Source organism: Maylandia zebra, linkage group LG10 (genome assembly GCF_041146795.1).
Source record: "Maylandia zebra isolate NMK-2024a linkage group LG10, Mzebra_GT3a, whole genome shotgun sequence".
Classification (NCBI taxonomy): Eukaryota; Metazoa; Chordata; class Actinopteri; order Cichliformes; family Cichlidae; genus Maylandia; species Maylandia zebra.
In genome coordinates this window covers 21,047,284-21,070,547 of record NC_135176.1, presented here as the reverse complement: position 1 = coordinate 21,070,547, position 23,264 = coordinate 21,047,284, and the positions used below count along the sequence as shown (strand labels likewise).

At 38.7% G+C, this 23,264-nt stretch overlaps 1 protein-coding gene across 2 annotated transcripts; it reads left to right on the top strand.

Moving 5' to 3' along the window:
* Positions 1–26: 26 nt before the first annotated feature.
* rbm27 (RNA binding motif protein 27) lies at positions 27–22,430 on the top strand. Of its 2 annotated transcripts, XM_014407820.3 has the most exons (21): positions 28–219; positions 4,209–4,327; positions 5,481–5,608; positions 6,122–6,195; positions 6,899–7,092; positions 7,552–7,863; positions 8,594–8,821; positions 11,844–12,020; positions 12,921–13,067; positions 13,173–13,326; positions 13,771–13,924; positions 14,066–14,299; positions 14,399–14,530; positions 14,728–14,853; positions 15,023–15,097; positions 15,201–15,377; positions 16,565–16,669; positions 18,655–18,882; positions 19,086–19,169; positions 19,334–19,453; positions 20,384–22,430. In XM_014407820.3, exons 1-21 carry the CDS (start codon positions 161–163, stop codon positions 20,486–20,488), a joined length of 3,132 nt encoding a protein of 1,043 aa, XP_014263306.3. In that variant the 5' UTR covers positions 28–160; the 3' UTR covers positions 20,489–22,430. The 2 variants fall into 2 exon arrangements, with proteins under 2 accessions (XP_014263307.3, XP_014263306.3); XM_014407821.3 differs by lacking the exon at positions 11,844–12,020 and having other exon boundaries at positions 27–219.
* Positions 22,431–23,264: the final 834 nt, after the last annotated feature.

Below are 23,264 nucleotides of genomic sequence, written 5' to 3'. Positions count from 1 at the left end.
TTACGACAATTTGACCATGTTGCCATGCCGTAAAATATTTTGTACGACCTGCCTGTGAAGAGAGACAGAAGGCCTTAAAGCTTATAAATTTATAGACGATGAAAGTAGGGTTGTCAAAACGCTCTTTCTTTTTGTAGACAGTATTGTAGTCCTTCTCACAATGATCATAGAAAATGTTGAAGCCTTGAAATCGTGGCTGGCAAAGCTCCTGGAGCCGATGTGAGTATTGAAATGAAATGACATTTAGCGTGCATGCTACGTAGCTGCTTTAGCCTGCTAGCCGCTGGGTTAGCCTTGCATCAATGGCAGATTCTTGCACGAGTAGCTAACCATCGCTTGTTAGCCTTTCGAAGCACAGAGAGGCACTTTTACTTTTCATTAGTAATGATTGTGCATGATTTAGCGAGTTTGCTTGCGTTTGATGCACTGCGAATTCTTGATTCTGACACTATGGTAGTTAAGAACGCAGTTGGCGCACGGTAGTGTAACTTTATCACAGTTCTGTAGCAAGCTCCTAGCCTTCAACGTGTAGCCCCTCTTGCCTAAAACAGCTGTTGTATCTCTGGGAAAAGTTACTAATTAAAACTGTAGCTATTAGCTCGACATATTTCATAGTTAAATGCACACAAATACTTTGCCTTTGGAGTTTCCATAGTAACACATGCTTTGTAAGCGTTACGCTTTGTCTGTTTTGCTAACGCGAGATCCTAAAATTCTTTTAAATATGTTGACGAGCTCAAATGGGTAATGGAGTGCATTAAAGGATTTAAGTTACCCCCTCCCTCTCTTTTTTGTGCTGTTGGGACAACACACAGTCACTGTTTAATCAACTAATGGAGTAACTCCACAATATTATCGTTGTGTGTCCGAGGTTCATCCTCTAAAAATAAGGAGTTTTTTGCATAGGGGAGAAAAAGTCCTTGCAGAGCCAAAGTGAGGCGTATTTAAGCTGCTTTAACTAAAGGCTGAAGTTCAAGTAGGCATAGTTTCATTCACATTGTTATTACATTTATATTGTTGGTAATTATTAATCATTGGGAATTTCCATGGTCAATGATCCTGTAGTTAAGGGTCAAATTTGACTGTAGCTTTAGTGAGTCAGCAGTTAATTAACTACTAGCAGCTTGTTGCTTGAACTTAGGGCTGTTCGATATAACGATATATATCGGATGATGTTATAAAAACGTCTATCGTTTCATTTTACGCTATCCTTTGTTTCGTGGTGTCGCAAAATAAATTGTTTACGGCAATATATTTTCATCGTTTTGATGGTCACTGTAGTGGCTATATTAATTTCTTAAAGTTCTCTTTTTCTCTTATATTTTATATAACCACACTATGGATGGACAAGCGCCTGTTTTTATGCGTTGTGGTTGTTTATGTTCCACATAAACCTTTCACAATAAAGCTCAAGATCCTGTTGAGACTTTTCAAAATAAACTGAATCACGTGAAAGAGCAGATTATTTAAGGATGTGAAGTAAAAAAAAGAGCCGCCAGGTGTTTAAAAAATAAACCTTTAGACTCAAACGTTAGAACAGGCTTTTCCCCGCAGCACGCTGTGTAATAAATCCTCACAAAGAAAACGGTGGCCGTTACAACTTATGTCTAAAAATGTATAGTTTCATGCATCGGTTAAAACACTCGACTCCAGCTACATGACGCGCAGCTGGAAACACTTCACGCAAGTCCAGGTTCCAGTAGTTCCATAGCTGACAGTCTCGGAGATCTTTTAGCTTGATTTCTATTTTTTAAGTTTAAAAAAGCAAATGTTGTGTAAGTGGAACTTTTAAACTCATAAATTATTTTGAAAAAGTGCAGGTAAACGCACTGAAATCGTTTTACCAGGCTTTATATTAAATTTAAAAAAGGCATTCGTGCTCAAACTGCAAAGATTACTCTGCTGTTAATTGATTTATTGAGCTTCATAATGCATTGGTCCAGTGCTATATGTCTGATAACTTTGATACTGAAAACCAGCCACAGACTTTTACTTGCATTTTGCAGTGAAGTATAACAAATTCATCCTGTCAGTTTGCATAAATACAAATTACTCTTAAGAAGACAGCGGTCGTAACTGCAGAAGAAGCCATCTAGTTAAGATGCATACATCTTTTCCCTAGGAGACTGTAATGTTTCAAACATGTCAAACAAACTCAACCATTGGCTCAGTTTAAAAGAATAAAATAGGTTTGATGGCTAATAACTATTGTGAGCACATGATGCAAACTGCAGCAAAACTGTATACCAGTGAGCATAAGACGATAATGATCGTGTTTTACGCTTTATGGGCTCTGAAGCTTACATATTTTGTTGTTTTTGTATTTTATTTTGTATCACTTTTGTTTTCCTGTACTTAATTTATGTATTATTTTCTGCATTCATTTGTGTGTTACTAGTTTATGGAACTTAGTTGATTTTGCAGCTGTCTGTCTTGGCCAGGACACTCTTGTAAAAGATATTTTTAATCTCAAGAGTCACATTTTCCTGGGTAAGCAAAGGTTAAAAACAGTGTAGATAACACTGAGCTTTTTTTTTTTTTTAATTTTATTTGAAAAGCTAGCAGTAAGTTAGACAGACACACCTTGACATGTCCCTCATTTTGTCTTGACATTTAGCTTACTTTGCAGGAACATCTGAGCATTTTTTTTATGCCCACAGAAAGGGTGACCAGAGTGACCAGCTGTAACACAGTGAATTGCAACGCTTGTGTAAAAAGCCAAACCACAACGACACTTCAGACATAGTCACTGCCCTATGTCATTTCTTTCACATGCTCAAAACCCCCCTACATTGCATGCATTGTAGCACATCAGAGTTTTCAAAGAATGTGCAGAGTTTTCAAAGAATGGTCATCAAACTTAGTTGTAATCATAATTAGGGCTGCCACGATTAGTCGACTAGTCACGATTACGTCGACTATCAAAATCGTCGACGACTGATTTAATAGTCGACGCGTCGTTTGAAGCTTTGTAAGATCCTGAAAAACGCAGGAATAAGTAGCAGGATTTAAGAGTGTAATAACGGACTGAAACAGAAGATGGCAGCACTGCATGTACAAGGATACCAGCTGCCGTTAAACCCCGAAGAAGAAGAAGCAGCGTCCCAGAATTCATAGCGCAGCTTCCAACAATGGTGGCAGCTAGTTAGTTTTAATATTGCTCTTATTATTCTTTCTGGGTCACAAAATAAACATTTAACATATTTTCAGGCGAGAATGTAGCTGTGTAAACCTCAAATATCTGCTCAGTTTATCAAGACACCGCATATTTTCAAAAGCGCTCCGACGTTTTCGGAGACGTCTGTTACCCACTAGCTCGATAGCTAGCCGGGGGCTAGGCTAACTAGAGCCGTGAGAACACCAGACTCCCGGCAAATCTTTTTCAAACCCACCGCCGTCTTTCGCTACTCAGGTTAAACATGATATATGAGTCACTTAGATAACTTAAAAATGTAATTGTTTGGCTTTTTTTAGTATTTTATTTGTTCCTGAGTAAATCGGTTTGGCTGAGATTAAAGTTATAGTTTTTACACAGCTGAATAAACGTCAAGCAGACAGCTGATCATCAGAAGTGTGAGATGCTCGAGAATTTACTCCGGTGTCCTGTTATATTTTAGATAGCAAGGAGTTTATTAAACTTCACCGAAACAATCTGCAAATTTCATTAAAATTTAATAAACTATCATCTTGTCTTTATTTTTAGTTAGCACATACCTTAAACAGTTAAAGCTGTAAGCTAATGATAGTTATATAAGAGCAGATGCTGCTGGTGCAATAAGCTGTACGTTTTACCTCCAATGGATGATGATCTGATTAGTCGACTAATCGCAAAAATAATCAGTGACTAGTTGACTATCAAAATAATCGTTTGTGGCAGCCCTAATCATAATTAAATTTTAAGCTATATTACCAATGTTAAGAAATGCTATCATGGAAACCTGTACTCCTTTCCTTCCTATAAGAATAATAACCTTTCTTTTACTTTATGCATTTGGTGGATTGTTTAAGTTTTGTGGCAATGATCTGTCCCCCTTTGAATTTTACGCTTTGCATACATAGATATGTAAATGAATTTGATATGCATTATATTTCAGTTGGTTCAACTAAAACATTTCTCTCAGTTTTAACAGTTTTTTCTTATTAGATATATGAATGAGTGTGTGTATAGATAGATAGATATGTTTTAATATATACATTTTAATCTGCAGATGTGATGCTGACCCCTCTGCATTAGCCAACTATGTAGTTGCTCTTGTGAAGAAGGACAAACCAGAGAAGGAACTGAAAGCACTTTGTGCTGATCAGCTTGATGTCTTCCTACAAAAAGGTATACATTTTATTTATATAAAGCTTTTCTGCTAATGTGTCAGCAGGCAATTTTGACATTTTGTAGCTCTTCCTGGTTAAGGTGGAGGAAAAACTTTTGCTCCATCATTAAGCTAACAAGGGATTTATTCGTACTCCCCTTGCACATGTCAGACAATAGAGGCTTTGCAGTTAGGTCACAAATCCTTTGGGAATCAGACCTGGTGGCATTGTCGAGGTCAGTGACTAAACTGATTATTAAAAATTAGTTGCTAAGTTTAGACAGATCAGAAGTTTTTTCCCTGCATACAAAAAATGCAGTACCCCTGCAGAGGGGATTTAGTTTTCTTTTTTCCCCTCATATGCCACCAAGACTGTACTATATAGTTTAAGTAGCTCAAACATGGAATACATGTGGTTATCATAAATAATATTGAAATTATGCAACTTGTTTGATATAGTAAAACAGGCTCTTTGTGTTAACAATGTTAAAAAACTTGATTGAGGCTAGAAAATGACCAATATGGAAATAAGTTGATCAGAAGCATTTGATCCAATTGATGTGTCGTCTTGGCTTCAATTAAACTGATAATGTTAGCCATTACCTGCAACACAAACTGCTTTTCAGCCCCCAGAACTCATATGTTAACATTAACAGTCACACTGATGTAGCCTGCATTCTGTAACAGGCCATGTTAATGAAAATATCACCTGTATAAATATAGTGAGGCAGGCAGAATACAATGAAATGTATAGAGTCTTAAATTTGAAGTGGAACATCAGCAATGCTATCTTCCTCGTGGATGCCATTTGTGGACCCCACATGTGGCCACCAGAGGGAGTGTTGCATCGTTTGATAGTGACTCTGTATCCAGTGTGATGTGTCCTGATTCAGTCTCTTTATTTTTAGCTCTACACTATTAAAATTAGTTTAGGGGTTTAATTTAGTTGGAAAACATGTTGATGGTTATTACATATGTCTCCTGGATCACTTTAGAATTTTTTAATGTTACATTTTTTTAATCAGGTAGCTTTCCCACATGTCATGGATGCAGTGTTCATATGTGTTATTTTTTATGTGTGTGTTATGCTTTTAGACTTTTGGCCCTTTTTCACAAGACTGAAAACTGCATGCAGTTTTTAATGTGTTCTCGTGATTAATTTTGTCCTTGCAGAGACGGTGGGATTTGTTGATAAGCTTTTTGAATGTTTGACGACCAAGAACTACCTGGGAAATCCTGCTGCCAAGGAAACTCCCAAAGAGGAGATTAAACTGCCTGCAATCAAGGCTGAAGTTGTTGAGGTACACCCTGAAATTGAATAGCTCGCCTTTTGAAAATGAGTGCGCGCACACACACACACACAATTTTTTTTTTTTTAAACTGGTTGAGTGGTTTTGTTGGAATGGGCATTTCAATTTGAAATCAAAGCTTTTGATAAAATCACTTATTTTGAATGCTTTTTTGTTTATTAAGGCTACGTCCACACGTACATGGGTAGTTTTGTAAACTGAGATTTCTGATTTTCATTTAAAAAAAATTAAAAAATATCTCGTCCACACGTGCAGTTTTCTAAAATTATCTCCGTCCACATGTAAATGCAGAAGTAGCTCACAAAGAGCCAAAGTGAAATCCTCGACCTGTGAAAATTATCTCGCCATTCTTCTGGAAGAAACGCGTGTGAAAGAAAGGCCCAAACGCATTGAAAAAGCTACGTTTTTAAAAATACCCATGTATTTGTGGACGTAGCCTAAGTTTTAAAGTTATATTATAGCTGATGTTTTTTGTTTTGTTTATTTTGTTTTTTCCCCCTCAAGGCTGAAACACCCGAGGAAGAGAACAGGCGAAGGAGAAGTCCTCTGAGAAATCGCTCTGACTTCAATGAATCCAGGTATATGGCTTGCATTTAACTTTGTCTTTATAAGCAGCTAAAACATTTGCAGGTAGGACACACTTGTTGAACTGTTTAGTACATATTGATGTTGTGTAGTTGTATAGCGATCTTACCAAGCAGCTATATTTCCAGCCCTCCAAGTCCTGCTTTTGGCTTGATTAGGCCCTCGTGTCCACTAATGTGTCCCTTGGCTGTGGCATATCTAGTGTTGGGTGCAGATGGGAGAGTTCATTCACTGATATACGATAATTAACGTAATTTGAAAAGAGTTACGTCTTTAATATGTAGGGTATATTTTCTGCATATTTTTAGAAATTAAGTTGTTATTAATTAATTTTTTTACTTTATTTTACTTTCTTGAGCTTCTGCTGTGAAAAGCTTCTGTTAATGAAACTAAGCACTTCCCAATAGTTTTAACACAAACAGCCCATTTGGGGACTTAATGGGATTGTGCACACATAAAACAAAGGTAATTAAGCCTTTCCCTAATAACTTGTTTCAGATAAAAGCGTACTTCTCTCAAACAAAGATCATTATTTCAGGGTTCATGTTATGTTAAAGACACACAGAAAGAAATGATCCTTGCGTCTTCATTTGTTATAAGAAGACCCACATTCGTGTCTGAAAACCTGTGAAGTATTCCTGTGTGATTTATACATTTAAAATCAGCAACGCCTCTAACTTCTCATCATCCACACAGGAACCGCGATGAGAGGAGGCGAGACGAGCGCAAGCGCCGTGACTTTGATCGGCACGGGAAAAGCGGCAGCGACTCCCACCGGGAGCGCCATGAGCGGCGCAGGGGCAGCCCCCGCGGGAGAAGCTACAGCAGGAGCCGCAGCCGGAGCGGCAGTCGTGGAAAGAGCAGGGATAGGGAGCACAGAGGAGGCAGAGGTGAGAAAGTCCCCCCTCCCACAACCAATAACAACAACAGCACAGGGGAACAAAGATTGAGGCGCGAAGAAGCTCCTGAATCTCTCGTCAGCACTGCTAAACGGTGCATTAGTGACGGTGACGTGCTGTTGGAGACATGCTGGTGTGAGGCGCTTTAGATGAGAAGACTTGTAGAAATTACGGATGTAGCCGACTCTCGTTTTTATTCCTGTCGGATTGTTGGACAGTGTTGCTGGGAGTTGGTAGAAAGGAAGGGAGAATGTGGACAGCTTTGCAGTCCTATCACTGGGGGTTCAACAACATGGGTTGGGATTGGTCTTCTTACCACCAAGGTTAATCTGCTCATCTTTGTCATTACAAGTTTCCCTCTTTTTGTAATCTATCATTTAATGTAGTGCTTTTAAAAGTCAGCTATGATACAGTACACAATGATTTATGTGATTTACTTGTTTTCAACAGACTTCAAGTCAAAGTTTGAGGCAGAAAGGAAGGACACTGACGGATACAACTCTTCCACCACATCTGGCTCTCAGCAGCAGCAGCAGCAGCAGCAGCACCCGCCACCTCTCCTGCCCTTACACACACCTCTGCATCCCTTTTCCTCTTCTTCCTCGTCTTCAGGAGCTGGGGGTGTACCGGTAGCAACACTGGCTCACTTGCCCGACAGCACTACAGACAGCTGGTCTAGCTACTACGGAACGAGGCAAGATGGTGTTTGCAAACCTTTCAGCAAGGCTGCTTCACTCAAACAGCGCTGCAGGGATTACGATGGTAGGAGCAGAGTTAATCATCCTGTTCTCAATTCCTTTGATTCCTTCTTTCTGTCATTTCGTGTGTCTGCGTGTCTTTTATTTTATTTTTTATTTTTCCATCTGAGAGCCTTTTATCTGCTACAGCCCAGTAGCATTAGGGAGATGTTTTCTGTGCATTTCAAAGGGGATCAGAATAACACTGGAGCTTTTTGATGAGATTTAAAGGAAATGTTAAGTTTATGACGGCTGTTGTACAGTTTGCTCAAGTCTCTAGTTTAAACACTACCTTTTTCTTCCCCTGAGGCTTCTGTGCCTTGTTTGGTCTCTTCACTAATGACCACTGCTTAGCACTCATCCTCTTGTCCCCAGTGAAAGGTAGAAAAGCAAGCTGGTTCCCTCTCACTCCCCTCTACACTGAGGCTCAGGAGAGTTTAAACTTACCCACTGTCCCTGAAGTACATTGCTTTCTGTCACCGTGCTCAAACACAGCCACTTGGGACCCAGTTCCTTAATGAGGCTTTGGTGTAAATACATGAACTGTGTGACTTGGCTGCTTTAAACTTAGATGTTTATTCATTTTGTTTAATTCCCATGAATTTTTTATGTTATTGTGTGTGGTGTCTTTTTGTTTGTTTGGCTTTATTAATGTGTGTGTGTGCATGTGTGTTTTGTGACTGTAAAGCAGCAGTTTATATAAACTCCATGTTGTGTACGATATTTATGAATAATCGCTTCTCTCCCTCACACAGAAAAAGGATTTTGTGTCCGTGGTGACCATTGTCTCTATGATCACGGCAGTGACCCCCTCATAGTCGACGATGTCAATCTACCAAATATTATTCCATTCCCACCCCCACCGATTCTGCCACCCGCCGGGCTGCCCATGCCCCCCATCACTGAACCACCTCCCAACCTCAGGATGCCTTCTATGCCACCCTATGGCCAGCCACCACCACCAGGTGTTTTCCCTATGACAGGTGAGTATTAATGCTCCTCTAATCCATAAGTTTGTGCTTCATCATATTGCGAAGTTTTACAATTTGCATCTACAAAATAGTGAAGCCAGAAGAACCGTGTTCCTCTCTCAAACATTTGGTTTTGTGTGAGACGCGTTGTTCTTCCACTGGCCTTTTTCAGTCTGGTCACAATATACATACCTTTCCTTTGGCCTGTAGTATCATTGATTTATGAAGATATTTTTGCATGAGTTTCCCCAATGTTTGAGAGCTAACAAACATCTCTTTAATATAATAGAAGTAGGATTAAATCATAAATCGTTTTCATTTAGAAACAATTTTGTCCCCACTCACAACAAAATCCAGCTAACTAATATGGTAAATAAATGGTAAATGGCCTGTATTTATATAGCGCTTTACTAGTCCCTAAGGACCCCAAAGCGCTTTACATATCCAGTCATCCACCCATTCACACACGATGGCGATGTGTTGAAAGTGTAGCAGGTCACATGTAAGACATCGTGGCCTCAGTAATGTGACACTGTACTCCTTACTCTGATGGCTGATTTGACGACACCAGAGGTTTTAAATATGTAAAGATTCAAATGAACGGTATATTGGAATTAGAGCAGGGCGATATGGCCAAAAATATTTATCACGATATATATTTGAAAATTTGCGATAACGATATAACTGACGATATAATTGATGCGAGACAAAATACAACTCCACAACGTTACTAGCGCAAAAAGACAACCTATCATTTATTTTCACTTAAACAAGAAGCTGGTTTTTATGTACATTAAAGCTTTATAAAAATGTAACAGTGCAAATGCAAATTCCTTGCTGAAAGTTTAACCAAAAGGCATTTCCAGTAGAAATGGGCTGACATATCCTGAGCATAACCATGTATAATATTCACTGAAGTTAAAAAGAGGTGCTTTGCAACATTAAACTGCAGTGTGCAGTACGTATTTTTCGGACCATAAGGTGCACGGGATTATAAGGCACATTAAGCGAAACAAAGCAGTCAGATAAATCAAACTTTATTAAACTCATTCTTCTTGCTTCCTCCACTTCTGTACCATTGATTCATTAATGTTGAATTCTCTGGCAGCGGCTCTATTCCCATGTTGTTGCAGTATATTAATGACTAACCTCGTATTGTGGATGGATTATCTCAGTTGTTCTCCTGACTGAAGATTGGTCCTTTTACAGCATCCTGCCATGCGATTGCATTTGTCTCTAACCATGAGGAACCTTAACGTTAACTTTTATAAGTGGAAAAGTGTTAGTGTTCGTCCTCCAGCTTCACTGTTTATGTTATGTTAACATAGCTGTGTCGCTAGCGATCACGTAGCACATCATTATATACCAGCTAGCCCAACTTCAGTAACCCTACAAACGTCACTGCTGTTTAGTTTCCTGTCTTCATTTATGTTGGAAGTGATAGCAGAGCTGTACGTTTGATTTTTTTCAGAAATCTCTCAGTCAGAACATGCAATATCATGCTTAGGTAACTAGCGAAACTAGCGAGCTAACTTCCGCTAGCTTCCTGCTAGCTTCTAACTCCGTTAAATGTAATGCATTTTGTTTTCATGGATGCCTGGAAGTTAAACTTCATAGTTACACCTGGTAAAGCAGCAATGCTGATCGTTTTATTAAAGATGAAAGAATTTAGACAGTTTTTAACTCTTAGTGATGCTGCAGTGTTCGTTTGACCTGAAGTATACGGAGTTTAGGACCCAGATTACTCCCAGATTTAAGGGCATCTTAGTCCGACGACCGCTTGCATGTTCTGCAAAAAAATGTGCTTTGTCGTGTATCTGACGGACAAACACCAAACCAGTTCCACATCACTGAAGTTGCACCATTTTTACAAACCAATTCTGGTTCATCTGTTTCACTCAACAATCGGCCATGTGCGTATGAAAACAAAGGCACTGCGCATGCGCGTTTTACTCATATTCTATCGCGATATTTCATTTTCCTATCGTTGCCTAACATTATACCGGTATTACCGTGAACGGTATAATATGGCCCAGCCCTAATTGGAATGAGATGTCACCACTCTGGTGTGTAGAAAAGCAGCTGTCTTCAATATTATATGTATGTATATGTGTGAGTGAGTGAAAACACTTGCCCGACTTGACAACGTGCTCAGTTGTAAAGAGTTTTTGTTGAATTTCTCAAGGGAAGAAATCAACCTGTGCAATCTTCCTGCCTTTGAGTTGCACTATTGCCGATCAGTTTCACACTGGCTGTGTTTTGTTTTTGCAAATCATCATGATGATTTAAAAAGATGTATTTAAATCCAAAGCGCAAAAATCTTATGTATCTACATACGTTTAGAGTAGACGTGCTACACAGTAGATAGCTGCCCATTGATCATAAACAGTACATAAAAAAAAAATATTTTGCCTTTTGGGTGATGACTGAAACATTTGACCTGATAGGCTTTTATTGTTTCAGCTACTTTTTAAGGCTGTTAAAGTTATGAGATTTCTATCTTCCACTTGATAAATGGATAGTGTGTCATAAAGTTTAAGCAAATCTATCGAGAAGACGCCGCAGTTTCCTGGTGCATCTGCTTTTATATTAAAGCAGTCAGATTTTCACTGAAATACTTCTTTAATACTATACATGTAATATACTATAGAGTCATTGCAAATTTGCATTTTGTCATTTCCTTTTTTTTTTTTTTTTTTTTTTTTTTTGGTAATTTTTATTTCATTTAGATTTTTTGGTTTTGATTTCAGTTGAGTTTCATTTAGTTTCCAGAGTTGATTTTTCTCATTTATTAGTTTTATCGCCACATTTAGTTTTTGTTGTTATATTGACTCCATTTTATTTCATTTTAATTTTCCCAGTTCACAAAATAATTTTAGTTGGTTTTAACTTTCTGTTTTGTTTAATCTAGTTTTTAGTTTTCATTTAATTGACTAATTTATTTTCTTTCACATCTAGTTTTAGCTTTTAGTTGTAGTTAACTATAATGACCTTTTGTACCTGAGACATCAGCTTGGGCTTGTGTCTCCCTCAGGACCCCCACTGATAGCAACCAGTGGGATTGATACCCCCAACCACCAATCTGCAATCACTTCTTCTCCTCCCGTCGGACCGCCTGGTGTGGGCCGACCTCCTACACTTCCTCCTCCTCCTCCACCTCCTTCCTCGACCTCATCTGTGTCTCTTCGTCCCCAATATGTCCAGTCTGAATGTAAGCAGGGCTGCTTTTGCTTTTCAGATTGGGACTGTGCATTTGGAAGAGATTTTGCTGTGTTGCTTTTTATTTGGGTGTTCCTTTTAGTGTGTTTATGTTGTTGAGTTGTTATTTTTTACTTCTCATTTCTGTGTGCTTTAATAGTTACAGTATGATAAAGGTTAGTTTACTAAATATCTAAAATAACTAAGATGGTAAGGGTTATTTAAAACAAAACACTTTTTGGTTCTGTTTCTGTTTCCTGTCACTGTAAAGTAGTTGTTGTATGCCGTGTGTGTTTGTGTGCACAATTGGCATGTGTTTCTTGAGCCTGCAGTAACAGTTGTGGACCAGAAGGTAGCGCTGTGTATTAACCTAAAAACAAAAAAACCAAGCATCTCTGGGAAATTTTGTCATGACTCATTTAGTTGAGTGCTTCCTGCTATGATTATGCACATGAGGGTTTCAGTTACAGACTCTTTAAAAGACTTTAAAGAACTAAAAAGAAATTGGTCTATTTGGTATTTGCAAACTTTGGGTTTGTGATCTGTTACCACAACTGCCGTGAAGGGCCTCTTTCTGATAATTTTGCACTTGTGTGTCACAAATGTAGATAAGAATGAAAAGCATCATCTTGGTTGTTAATTTTTATCTTTGTTTGTTTCTTGCTGGGTTATTTTGCGCACTTACAATAACTGTAATTTTTATTTCTCGCATTTTGTAGGTTTTGTTTATAAATTTTATCCTGGACTACATGTTAAACTCATGTCACAGGTTGCTACCTATTCAGTGGTTACATTTAAAGTCAAAGATTCTTTTTTTTATTAATATGTTTGCTTGTATTCACTTTTTCATATTTTTAAATGTTTTCATATTCCCCCCTAACGGTATGTGCGTCTGTTCACTTTTACACATTAGACAACTACGATGCAGAAGGCTACAACCCAGAATCTCCAGGCCTGACTGTAGCAGGACGTAACCCATATCGTCAGTTTATTCCCCGGGTGCAGACTCAACGCTCCAACCTCATTGGCCTCACCTCCAGTGAAGGTCAAGGCTCCAGAGGTAACAACCTCATTTACAGGGTTTTTTTTTTTTTTTTTTTTAATTCAACCTGATCCTGGGAAATTGACCTTCTCAGACTGATTTGACTTCTTGCGTATCTTCTAGCTGCCAACATAGTGATCCAGACAGAGCCAGCTACTGCACCCAGCACTCCTGGAAGTAACGTGTCCCGTTTCAACACAGAGCAGGACAGCAGGAAGAGGACCATGGGACCCAGTACAGCTGAAGGGCCAGCACCTAAAAAACCCTGGATGGAAAAGTAAGAGATTAAAGAAAAAAAATCTACATATTTGATTTAGGATGTCATTTATTCTGCACAGTGTTTTGTTTTATGTGAAGAAATTGGAGTACAGTAGCCAGCTGAAATGTAATCAAGTTGGTGCCTCACCCCATTACTTATTACTGCTCAGGAGGTCAGCAGCAAGTGTTGTCTCAGTTGTAAGCAGGTAGATACAAGCATCCCAGTCATGAGGATTTCTTTGCATTACCTCTACTTGGAGTACATTTAAACTGTCATACAGGTTGTAGGTTGGAAGTAGTCTTCTTTAAATAAAACCATAATATGGCCAAAACTTGAATCCCAGATCATCAATCATCGCTAAATTTTGATTAACTCATCTGCTTTTTTCCTTCATTTATTTATTTTTTTTATGAAAACAAAACTACCAAATTAGTGATGTTAGCACTGAAATGTTCTTTTTAGGCCAAGCTTCAACAACCAGCATAAGGGTGCTTTTCCCAAGAGGACTTTTTATGTGAACACAAAGTTGGAGGTGCGCAGGATCCCGCGCGAGCTCAACAACATCACCAAACTCAACGAGCACTTCAGCAAGTTTGGAACCATCGTCAATATACAGGTAAAATGCATCCAGTTTTGGTTGTTGTTGTTGTTGTTTTGCTTTTTTTAATGAGTGCTCCCCACAAAGTTCATAGACATTAGGCCTGCAGGAGAATGAATTCAAAACATTTACGGACTTGCACGTGCACTCTCAATCCAGGTTGTGTTTGGCGGAGACCCAGAGGCAGCATTGATCCAGTACACAAAGAATGAAGAAGCCAGACGAGCCATATCCAGCACAGAAGCGGTCCTTAACAACCGCTTTATCCGCGTGTACTGGCACCGCGAGCTTGGTGCTAATGCCACAGGCCTTCAGCAGCAGGAGCAGAGCTCAGGGAGCCAGGTTGCCGGGTCAGTGCCCAACCAGGGGCTGCAGCACAGCAACATGCATAAAGTTGGTATTAACAGCGGAGACATTGAGAATCCTTTGATGACAATTTTATATATATTTTTAAAATATCCATTGATTTACCCTCACTCGTTTTATCTGCAGGGGATCAAGCAGCACAATCCAGCTGCTTATGTGTTGAACAAGACTGTACCCAAGCATCATCTGTCTGCAACAGCTGGGGCCACGACAAATGCCAAGTCGGACAACCTGAATCCAAACACGGACACGGCTGCTGTATGTTTTAAGTTTATCTTGCAGACAATATCAGGCAAAGTGGATATTATATAATATACAAAAGTATAATATTATGATGGCACGTGTGTTACAACATTTTCACAGTGATTTGTGTGTTTGTTAGCTAAAATTGTATTTGTAAAGAAATTAATTATATATTAATTTTCCTTTTTTTGCCCCTCCACCTTTCTCCTTAGGTGGTGCCTGCTACTACGAACACCCTGAAGGGACACTACACTTCCACAGCCGCCAAGTCTTCCTCAAAGAGCCTTGGGAAAACGGGAAAAGCACTGGAAGCACATGAAGCTCTCAAGAAAAAGCAGGCACGTTGCTTAACTTGGTTACGCATTTTGACCATTAAAAGAATAGCAGAGCTAAGCCATTTCCTTCTCTCAGGAGCCACAGCTAAGAAGGCTACTACCACTGAGAGAGAAAACTGTTTGGGGGGTTTTGAATGTTTTTGATTCCCTTTTTCTTTTTCCCCTCCTTTAGGAGGCACTAAAACTCCAGCAAGACATGAGAAAGAAGAAACAGGAGATGTTAGAGAAACAGATTGAGTGTCAGAAAGTAAGACATTTAACATTGAAACTATTCTTATCTGTAATCCTTCCTCTTTTTCTCCAGTGTACTGTCAACGTTCTTTCTGATACCATTTTTCGTGCCCTTCCAGGCGCTGATAAGTCGGCTGGAGAAAAACCGAGGCATGAAACCTGAAGAGAGGGCCAACATCATGAAAACGCTGAAAGAACTAACGGAAAAGATCACCCAGCTCCAGAATGAAATGAACCTTGCCTCCCAGGTCTCAAGCGCCAAAACTAACCACAGCCAGCCCAAAACCAAGACTGATGTAAGTTTGGCTTCCTTTTTGTCTTTGTACGTAACTGAGAGTAGGGGCGGGAAATTTAGGCCGAAAATTATATCACACATTGGTAGAGTTGTTTATTTGCCTTTTTTTCACACTTCACAGGTTCTTTTTAAAAAGGCGTTTCTTCACATAAAAAACATTTTTTATATGAAGAATAAAACTGCATACATTGAGTAGGTAGATGTTTATGAGTTTAAATTTTTTTATATACATTTTGTGTACTCTAAACCTTAGATGCTGGTGGATTAATGTATTTATGGGGTCTTTATTAAGCAGTAGAAAGAAAGACCCTCCAGATCTCAATTTATAATATCTTAAAAATATTTGCTGTGTGTTTTCTAAGTTTAAGAACTATATAATATCTCTGAGCCACTGGTAAAGGAGAGGGGGAGTACATTTCTTTCTTCTTTTTAGGGTTAGACAGCTTGCCTCGAGTGTGCTGACCGCATCAAGGGGGGGGGTGAGAGTGCGTAGGATTCCACTGATGTTAAACCAAAATGTGTCAAAAAACATTCTCTATAGGCTCTAAAACTACTTGGCCACAAGGTATAGACATTTACGTATATACAGGATATGTGCACACAGGCTGTCCTATATACCAAGTGAATAACCAATAACCGCTCAGCCTCAACAAATCTTTGCTGTTTTCACATTCGTTTTCTCCTCTTTGCATGTAGTTGTGTCCTAGTCCTAGGCCCTTTTCAAATTTCAGCTGTATGAGTTCCTATACCTGGGATTGGGTCCTTTTTAGTCTGAATGCAATGAAAAAAATGGTTCTTTTGGGGGGGGGGGGGTTGTTATTTTTCCTGGAAATTCCAAGGAATGCTTATCTTTTAATCCATATTGAAAGAAACGGTTCTTACACTAATCTTAGGTTTGCAAAAATTGAAAAAAAGATCAAAAAGTCAATGTTGGTTCTGTACAGGACCGAAGTAGAGGATCTGTTTGAATATTGGGTGCATAGGAATAAAGTTTTTTTTTTTGGGGGGTTTTTTTTTGGTTTTTAATCACAATTTCGATTCACACAGTTTTGTCTTGATTGACCTTGTTAGACCAACAAGCACGCTCCACCCCCCCCTCCTGTATTTGTAAACACAAGTTGATATTTGTGTATTTAATTGCTTCTCTGGATTAAGTAAACAAATTTCTTTTCTATGACATGCGATCAGGCCCACAAGGAGCTGCTAGATGCTGAGCTGGACTTTCACAAGAAGATGAGCTCTGGAGAGGATACAACAGACCTCAAAAGAAAACTGGGGCAGCTACAGGTGGAGGTAATACTCTGTCTGTCTGTCTGTCTGTCTCTCTCTCTCTCTCACTCACTCACTCACTCACTCACTCTCTCACACACACACACACACACACACACACACTCACACACTCTCACACACATTCTCTCTCTCTCACACACACACACACACTCTCACACACATTCTCTCTCTCTCACACACACACATTCTCACACACACGCACAGAAAATACACATGGATAGAAACAGACACAAAGTTAATCATTGACAGCATCTTGCATCATCAACACTTTCGTTGAGAACTGAATTAGAGGATGTGATACCAAGAAATGTCTTAGAGGAAGTGTGCAGATGAGATTATAGTCGCAGCCTGTTCTGCAAGGGGTGGAAAGAGATGGTATCTGTCCACCGATTAAAATAAATCAAATAATATATTAAATTCATTAGTTTATTTGTGTTCTGTCAGACGTGTCAGGCAGAAAGGTTTTTTTTTTTTTGTTTTTTTTTTTAAAACCATCTATGTTCTGTTTGTTTTATTTGACTGTGATAACTGGAACCTGATCCTGCAGTTTCTGCACAAGCTCCAGATCCGCTGTGTTTAGTGTTATTCGCTCAGCTCGAAACTTCGTAAGAGTCCTAATGAATCTGATGCGAACGTCTTGGTGATACCACAAGACACCTACACAAGATGTAAATGACCTATTGCTTCCTTCCTGTTAAAAGGGAGTTTCTCTTTCCCGCTTACCCCAATCGCTACTCATAGGGGACCGACTGTTGTGGTTTGCACACTATCGTCACAAGGTCTTTACCTTGCAGCATAATTGCCTTGAGGCGACTGTTTTTGTGAACTGGCCTTATATAAATAAACTTGAATTGTATTCAGTAATGAAAAAAAAAAAGAGTTTTATGGTAAATTTTCAGTTTACCTCTGTACTGTTATCTTAGTCGGCTCCAGTAGTTGCCAGACGCACTCCTCCAGATGCTTGCTTTGTAGTCCCCTCGGGGTTTTGACACATCAGATTAAACAGCATTTTATTACTACACTCCATCAAAGTGTAAGGAGGTAGACTTACACACACTTATCTACTGAATTGGTGGCTTTTCTTGAGGTAATTAGTATTGCAGTTTTGTTTGGAGTATTTGTACATTATATTTCATGTTCTATAACTTGCATTTAACCTCATCTTTGTTGCATTCATTCTGGATCAGGTCTCTTGTAAGTTAGCGTGGTTTCCTGGTTAAGTGAGCAATGACACATAAATAACACATCTTCCCAGTGATTCTGCCAAAAGTCATTAATTAGGTTTCAGGTTAGGTCATGCAGCCCATACAGTTATTTATTTGTATTTTTTGGTGTTACACACAGTGTTTTCTTCTTCTTTATCCTCTAAATTTGCTGTGCACGCAGACGGCTGTGGCTTAAGATCAGGCTAACAACAACATAGCTTTTGTTAGCAACAACCTGCTTTGCATTTTTTTTCCTTTAACCCCAGGGTCTTAAATTGGCTAGTTGTTTAAAAATGGATATGCATCCCCCATCCATCTAAACTCGGCCCGCCTTCTGCACATTAAACTGCAGCCACTTAAGCAAGCCCAGAGGAACATCTGCTAACGAAGCCAAATAAGACACACGTCCTACACTGATGGAGCTGCGCCTCATTAAAGTTTGAGACACTGGTCCTTGTAAGAAAATCGCAGGATGACAATTAAAGGGAGAGTGGTTGTGAGCTTGTGGAGTGTCTGAGAAGGAAGGAGATGTTTTTAAAAATGGAGGAGTGACAACTAGTGGTAAAGGGCAGAAAGTGAGAGAGTAAGGGTTTGTAGAAAATGTTTCAGCTCTGAAGGGTTGTGATGGCCTGCTCCTTTTTGTTGTTGTTTTTGTATTTTTCCATAAACTTTTTTTTTTTTTTTTAAAAGTTATTCAATATATAAATTAGACACACAGTGGTGTGTAATTGTGTACTGAAATCAAACAGCGTCCAGTCAACCGCCCTTTCTGTCCTCCTTTAGGCAACACGTTTGGGTTTGATCTGGCCTCCAGCAGGTCGAGGTCGCGGCCGAGGAAAGCTGGGCCCAGATCCTGGTGCGATGCACGTGGGCCGTGGCCGGAGTCGAAACCGGGAAATGATGGCGCGCGGCGGGGCTGTGAACCGTATGGTGGTTGATCACAGACCCAGAGCCCTGGCTATTTTAGGGGTCACTCAGGAGGAAAAAGAAGAGCTAATGCCGCACTTTGTGGTAAGAATATGGCAGGATCTCTCCCTCCAGTAATACAGCACGATGTTATTGCTAAGTAATAAAAACTGTAGTAATAAATACCACTTTATTCCCTCTTATATCTTTTAGATATGTTAAGTGAATCATTTTCCCTGTGATAAGTCATAAATGTTTTGATGTGTATAAGTATATCCTGATTGGCCAACTGATATTTTTAAACCTAGAAATTTGGTGAAATCGAGGATCTCCGTGACCAAGACGCCAACAGTGTCGTCATGACCTTTAAGACACGGAGTGAAGCAGAGAATGTAAGTCACATGGCTCCAAATGTGTATGGGCTACATGTTCTCTTAATCTTGCTGCTTTTCCTCTAATCCTCTTCTAATAATAATAGAATAAATTAATACATTAAAATAATTAAAATACTCCAGTATAGCATCTAAAAGAGCTGTACCTCTCTTTGGTGTTCTAGGCAGCAAACCAGGGAGCTAAGTTCAAAGGTCGTGTTCTGCAGATTTCCTGGTACAAGCCCAAGACGCCCTCTGTTACAACGGAGCCCGAGGAAGAGGAGGCTAAAGATGAGGACAGTGCGGTATGACAAATACACACACAGCTTCATGTTTTCCCAGTAACTAAAACAAATTAAGGAAAGGGCGTTGTGTACGACACAACTTGAAAATCTGAGTTGGGGAAACTTTTGAAGTTTTAGTTACATTCACAAAATTTTACTTGGTTATTTCTTTCTGCTGCTTGTTAATTTTTAACAGCAGCTCCCAAAGGAAAAGGAGTGCTAGCCTCTCAGTACTAAGAGCATCTTAGCCCCATGAGTAAAACTGCATTACTGTCAGGTGAAATCCTTATGCTGTATTTATTTAAGGGGTTTGTTTCCTCCTTTGAGGTTGTGCCATTTCTTATATGTAACTTTTGTTTTTAAAGGTACGGTTGCCATTCTGAAAATGTGTCTGTGCACAGGTAGAGATTTGTGGTCAGATTTCCTCTGACTGCAGATCTACTTATAGCCACTTCATGCTCATCACGTTTTATCACAGGAGCTGAAACAGACAGATTTCTGGACAGGTCTACAGACTAGTTTGACTGGCAGAGATTAGGATTAATTTCCTGAGACTGATCAGCAGGTCACCTGTCATGGTGGATTCACCGATGGCTAACCAATAGAATGGAGGATGTCTAAATCTAAAGCATAAGAAATATCAGAAGCAGGCAGTCTGACCACTATAGGATTTTTAAGATCAGTACCAATATTTGGTGATTTTAAAATCTGATATTCCAATATATTTTTGGATTGTTTTTTTTTTTTCTTTAAACAGTTACCTAACATTTTTTATTTGTTACAATATTATTAAAAATAGCTAATATCAGACTAAATAATTTCCCTCTGCTACACTTTGAATCACTTTCTGTTTGCTGTGTTCTAAACATGCATGTTGCCAGGAGGAAAGCTGACTTAAAGTTTCCAGAAAAAGCATAAATATAAATGCTAACATGGTATTTATTTCTACAGAAGGAAGCTAGCTCGTATTTACCTGGGGAGGACGAGGAAGAAGAGGAGGAGGAAGAGGATGACGATGAAGACGATGAGTACGAGAGTCGATCTTGGAGGCGATAATGACATTCGTCATTATCATTAACTGCTCTCCGTCAGAATCAGTGGTCCCCCACTCCCACTCCCACGCAGATTAAAATTGATGTAAAGGAACTCGCATTTTTTTTTTCCCTTTCCAGTATTTTCAAAGTAATTTTAGACTCTAATCAAAGTAAAAGAAAAAAACGTCTTTACTTTATTGTACATGAAAAGAAGTGTAGATGGTCAACAGTTTTTTGTATCCCTCAACTAAACAGTTGTTTAAAACATCTCACTTTTGCTGAGAAAGATACATGTTTAGTTGTTCTTATAGCTAGAAAAACTTATGTAAGTTTCTGTGTGCTTACCAGATGGACAATATCAGTAATGCACAACATTTGTGTCGACTGTGAATAGGTATTTTTATACATACTGTATTTAAGCTCTTTTTCTCACCAGTTTTTGTAGAATCTTGTCCTCCGTTCAGGGACAGCCATTCCATCACCAACAGAACGTTCTCTGCCGCTACCACAGAGAAATTTATTTATTCTTTTTCCACACTGCATAAATGCACTGTGCCGTACCGATATTGGCAAAGTATGGTACAGCTTTCACTTCGCTCATAGTTTTGATGTGGTAAAGCCCAACGTGTTAAAGGATTGCATCTTTCTTTTTCCCTAAATGTGTGCTGGTATGAATATTTGCCAGTGCACATGCATGTTGGTGTTCCTAATAAACAGACAGACCCATAGAGATGCTGCACCGTGGCCATACAGCCAGTGCAGGTACAATAGGATACCAGTGCAATAAAAAAAACACAATCAATGTTTACAAACTTCCATGCACTTCATATACAGTCATGTAGTCATGTTCGGGAAAAAATCGCCCCCACACACTTGTATTTTGTTGCTCACTCAGTTGTCCAGTGCCACTCTGTGTAAATACACACCCAAACACATGTTGTAATGTTCATCTGCTAAGAGTGCGTAACATTTTCACTTGTTTTCTTCTGTCACTTGGTCATTCAGAGGCCCTGACGGGACAAAGATCAGATCACCCATTTCAAAAATGTGAGATCCATAGACAGGTGTTTGAATGTAATGCTTAAAAAGGAAAAAAAAAAAGAATATATAAATAATTTCTTTGCCTTACACAGTCAGCGGATTGCTGAGTTTTTACAGGACGTGATTTACTTTTGTAAATTTTGTAAATGCTTGAAAGAGAAATTACTGATCTTTTTTTTTTTTTTTTTCTTTCTAAGTTTAATATTTTTTTGTTTTGTTTTTTCCCCCTTTGTTTTTTTTTGGGGGGGGGGTTAACGACTGATGAGGTTGTGTCAGGTAGAAAATGTTGAGCAGGAGAGCTTAGTATCTCTGCTTTAGTCGCAAGAATTTTGTATTTTCAGTTTTCAACCAGTTCATATTGTTATTTGACTAAACTTGTCATTTAAGTAGGTTTTTGTTTGTTTGTCTGTTTACGAAATATAAGAGCTGCTCCGAGCTGTGGAAAACACTCTGAAAGACACTGAGTCATGCCCGTAACAACATTGATTTAGCTTAAGTGCAGCTTTGCCTCTATCTGAATATTGTCAAACTGTGCTCCGAAGCCACTCTGTGAGTAAAACCACAGTGTGTGAGTTCATGATAAATATTTTTATTTTCTGTTTTGCCTTTTTTTTTCCCCCCCCCATATACTGTATTTTAGAATCCTCAAGGTGGGAGGAATCAAAAACCATTAAAACTCACATACAAATGTATTTGGTTAAAGAATTAGTCCTGTCCCTTCCACCAGATGCATTTACATGCAGCTTAATGACGTTTTGTTTGATTTATGCTTTTTGTAACTCAGCTAAACTGATCATATCCAGTTTGAATGAAGCACCATAGGAGAAGAAAGACTTTAACTTATTACTGTGCAGACTTTACACAAGACATGCGTGTAGAAATGTGCGCATATATATATATATATATATATATATATATATATATATATATATATATATATATATATATATATATATATATATATATATATATATATATATATATATATATATATATATATATATTATATAAAATATAAAAAAAATGCACATTTTGGCCTGCGTGGTCATATATTCAGTCAGTGATTACAATTGGTTTTCTTTGCTCCCTAATGCACGCTGGCACCACATCTAAAAGGGTGCAGATCTTCCTCCCACCTACAATGTTGGTAGTGCTCTTGTGTGGATTGCATATCTGACTGTTGACTGATACTCAGACGCCTCCTGCCAGCGACCTCATTGTCCCAAAGCTGATGTTTTTACTTCCAGCATTAGCGTCAGAATGATGTGTGTGTGAGAGGAGAGGCTGTTGCTTTTCCCTTTGTACTTCATTATGATTTTCTCATGTGATGTTTTTGTTTTGTTTTTTAAATTTAATGAGGTCACTGGCAGGTTGAAGGGATAAACCTATACTGGCGAGGTTCTTGCTTTGTGTGAGTGAGGATTCAGAGAAGGTCTCCCACTTTTTGTACTATCACACAATGGTGTAAAAAATGTAAAGTGTTTATTGGATAATAGTTTTGGATTTGTTACTGTTTATATTTGCAGGATGTGGATGTATTTTCTTCATGTATTTTGTTTGTAAAAATGGATTTCTAATTTACTAGCATGTTTGCTTTTGCCAATAAAGATGGAGGAATTGGGTGCTTATAAGGCCATAAAAAAAAAAAAAGAGGGGGGGGGAAAAAAACAGAAAACATACATAAATATAAATTGGATCTGGGAGGGAAAAGAAAAGGTAAAGAAAATGAAAACATGTCAGCATTGGCAAGGGGGGGA